Source organism: Leuciscus leuciscus (assembly GCF_965113295.1).
Source record: "Leuciscus leuciscus genome assembly, chromosome: 24".
Classification (NCBI taxonomy): Eukaryota; Metazoa; Chordata; class Actinopteri; order Cypriniformes; family Leuciscidae; genus Leuciscus; species Leuciscus leuciscus.
In genome coordinates this window covers 10,817,166-10,820,746 of record NC_138723.1, presented here as the reverse complement: position 1 = coordinate 10,820,746, position 3,581 = coordinate 10,817,166, and the positions used below count along the sequence as shown (strand labels likewise).

Sequence of the window (3,581 nt, the reverse complement as noted above, 5' to 3'; positions counted from 1 at the left end):
AAGTTGTTTCTTATTAATGTCTAACCTTAACCACTGTTTTCCTTTTCCACCCTTAATCGAAGTTCCACTTAGGTGCTGTGCAAACATAACATAACCAACGTTTTTTTATTCTCCTAAATAAAACCAAAATGTGTAACTTGTCAACCCTAACCAAGTTGTTTCTTAATGTTTAACCTTAACCACTGTTTTCCTTTTCCACCCTTAATCGAAGTTCCACTTAGGTGCTGTGCAAACATAACCAAAGTTTTTTTATTCTCCTAAATAAAACCAAAATGTGTAACTTGTCAACCCTAACCAAGTTGTTTCTTAATGTTTAACCTTAACCACTGTTTTCCTTTCCCACCAAGTTCCACTCAGGTGTTGTGCACACGCATTTTCACACTGTCTATTGATGAGGGAGGTTGTCATAGTACTGGTGGGCCACTCTTGGTAGTACTGGTTTCATTGCCTGCAAGTCATTGAATTTCCTGAGAGTAATTGGCAGTTGGGCAGGAAAGAGTGGGACCCAGTGGAATGGTTCTTTGGGGATGTTGATTCGCTGAGGCAGGTCCTCCCATTCAGACTCAAAATCCAACTTGTACCGGATTCGACCATCAGCCAAGTACTGGAGAGCCCGGAGGCCATGGACTGTGGGGTCACCAACTTTTTTACCTGGTCGAATATTGGTGACGTAGGCCCCAGATAACTTCATGAAGTCATTGTGGTATAGCTGGGTCACCTTGTATGGGGATGGATGTATTCGTGCAGTCTCAAAGATGACAATGTAATCACGTGGAGTGTGAATATCTTTGACGATGCGCCGCTCAATGAGGCTATGCATGGAGTCACACTCCATTTGTGTGTGCCCAGCAACCAGAAACTTTTGCTCTATGCTGACACCATGCTTCATGGCCAGATGAAGGTAGGTGTTGCTGATGGCACCACACCGATTTTGATATCCACAGCCATCACTCCAGACAATGACTTTCTCAATGTTTCCGTTGGCCTCTAGGATTGATTCGAAGTGTTTGGACTGCAGATGGGCAAAAACCTCACTGCTGAGGGAGCCTTCATGCTCTTCCCAAGCGTAACAATATCCATCTTTGTTGTTCATGTTGAAGCAAGTAAAGTTGTGCATCTGTAATTTAGTTTTGTAATACATTGTACTTGCTTTCGTCTTGGGGCACAGAAGAACGCATTGAAGGTCCATTGTCCACACTGAAAGTTTGTCACTGGATTCCTTTTTATCCTTAGCTTTTTCAGCTTGAGCCTGAGCCTTTAATTTCAAGTGAGTAGTAAGGGTATCCTGATCTGTATTTCCTACCTTGGCACTGACACATACATCACACTGGTCTTTTTTTGGTATGAACACGGAGTAATTCTGCTCACTGAACACATTTCGAAAATATGTCTCACTCACAGCACGCACTCCATTTTCACCAGCAGCTTTCAGATATTCCTTGTGAAGATCACTTAGAACTGTTCCCGGCTCCAGGAACTTCTTTTCCTGATAGGAGGGAACCTGACGGCAGTAATGGGATGGGACTGTAGGCAGTCCAGAGAGCCATTCTTTCAGGAAGGTCTGGTCAACATCTGATATGGGCACACATGGGCCAGTCTTGTTGATCTTGGGTTTACACGGATCAGGTTTGGATTTTAACCATGATCCGATGGTTCTGGGGGCGATGCCAAGTGTTGAACAGAAAAGATTCTTACACACAGGTAGTTTACATCTGTCTGCCAGTTGCAGGTGGTATACTAGGGACGTTGTTCTCCTTGATGCAACACCACCTTTCTTCTGTTTTATGGGCACATTTTGGACTAGAGTCTGGATATACAGCTTGCGTGTCTCCCAGAAAGGCATGGACCAGAAAATGTTGAAGATATCTGTTCTATGCTCTTCAGTCAGTAGTTCACAACTTCGTTTCTTTGACTTTAAGCAGTGCTGTGATGTGCAGGGTGGGCCCATGGTCTTTGGTGGTCTCTCCTGTCCCATTGGATTCTTGTAATTCTCCCCCTTAAGACGCTTCTCCTTTATCAGCTCTCGCTTCCACATATCTGGCCTTGGGCGCCTATGACGTTTAACAGCAGAAGTTTCAAGTACATCTCCTGCATCTCCTTCACTGACAGCTCCTTGAGCTGTGTCTGTATCACTACCATTATCTGGGCTGTCATCTTTCTCAGGTCTATAGTCCTCATCCAAGACAGTGTCATCGATTTCACTATTTGACGATAAATCAGGATCTGATTCAGCTCTGGAGGCTTTACTGGCTGTTTCCTCTTCTATCTGTTGCCCCATGTCTACGTCATTACCTTCTTTCTCAGGTCTGCTCTCATCTAAATCCTCTAACTCCACTACATGGGTATCAACTTTATTTCCTGACAATAAATCAGAAAATGGAGTGCTGTTGAGTATTTTAACTCAGTAAATCATGTTAAATTCATAGGTTCACTGCAAAAAAAATCGAAATCTTACCAAATACTTCTTATGTCCAGTCAAAATGTCTAATTTATATTAAAAAAACTATTTTACTTTTTTATTTTACTATTTTTACTTTTATTTGCACTTAAAAGAAAAAGAAAATGCTTGAAAAATTACTTCACTTGCCTAAAATTGCTTAAATGTCTTTTTATGGTGATGTTTCTTAACTGTAAAGATTTGTTCTGACCAGAAATGAGGTAATATTTTGCTAGTGTTGGCTAGCTACTTCATCATATCTTGTAGCAAAAAAAATTCAAGTTTAAATACACAGTTTATAATCCCTTTATAATCCCTTTGATTGACTGTAATTACATTTAGTGTCTAGAAAATTGAAGAAATATGAACTCTTACCAGATGAAAACGAATCAAACAGAAGATCTAATACATCACTTCTGGACATCTGTCTTCCCCTGTTTTCTGCCATTTTGTTTGTATCAAAACTGCCTAAGTCAAAGAGATGACTTAGGCAGATAGTGTTTTTGGATTCTAATAAGTGTTGTGATTGGCTAAGGACATAGGCAGAAAGACAGGATGATGCAGCATTGGTAGGACAGTAAAGTTAGGCAGATATCACAATTTGGCCAAAAAATGACTTAGGCAATTATGCTATGAGGCTAACGATATATGAGATAAGAATACAATTATTAATAATTTAAAAGTTAGGTTTAAGCTTTTTAAACCGGACTCGAAGTGAACTCCACAGCTCAAACTGAGAAATATGTCAGAGTGAATTGTTTTCAGATTACACAGTCACGTCCATAAATAAACAATAGAGATTATATGAAACAAGATGTTAAATTATCAAGTATAAGTATTTTAATCTAATACACAACGAAATACTGCCTTACATAGATAAATAAAACATAAAATAGTGAATAATAGTTCATATTGCTTGAAATAAGACGTTAAATTATCAAGTATTTTAAAGGTAGTTTTAAACATGTGTTGAACTGAACTTACCATTGGTGAAATTAGGAGGTCTTTTTGTCTCCGGTTAAAATCATAGATCCTTGAATTTCTGAGCAGAGGAGATGTTTGCTCTCTGTTTGCTAAATTGAGAATGAAGATTGTTTCCATCATGGCAGGGGCAAAGGCCCTCCCCTTCATCTCTGTGTAGTTG

At 39.7% G+C, this 3,581-nt stretch overlaps 1 protein-coding gene across 1 annotated transcript; it reads right to left on the bottom strand.

Moving 5' to 3' along the window:
- Positions 1–233: 233 nt before the first annotated feature.
- Positions 234–2,996, bottom strand: LOC309489704 (uncharacterized protein). Its single transcript, XM_082158562.1, has 2 exons — positions 2,813–2,996; positions 234–2,358 (listed from the first exon to the last, which is right to left on the bottom strand). The coding sequence occupies exons 1-2, from the start codon at positions 2,883–2,885 to the stop codon at positions 386–388; spliced, it is 2,046 nt and encodes a 681-aa protein (XP_082014688.1). The 5' UTR covers positions 2,886–2,996; the 3' UTR covers positions 234–385.
- Positions 2,997–3,581: the final 585 nt, after the last annotated feature.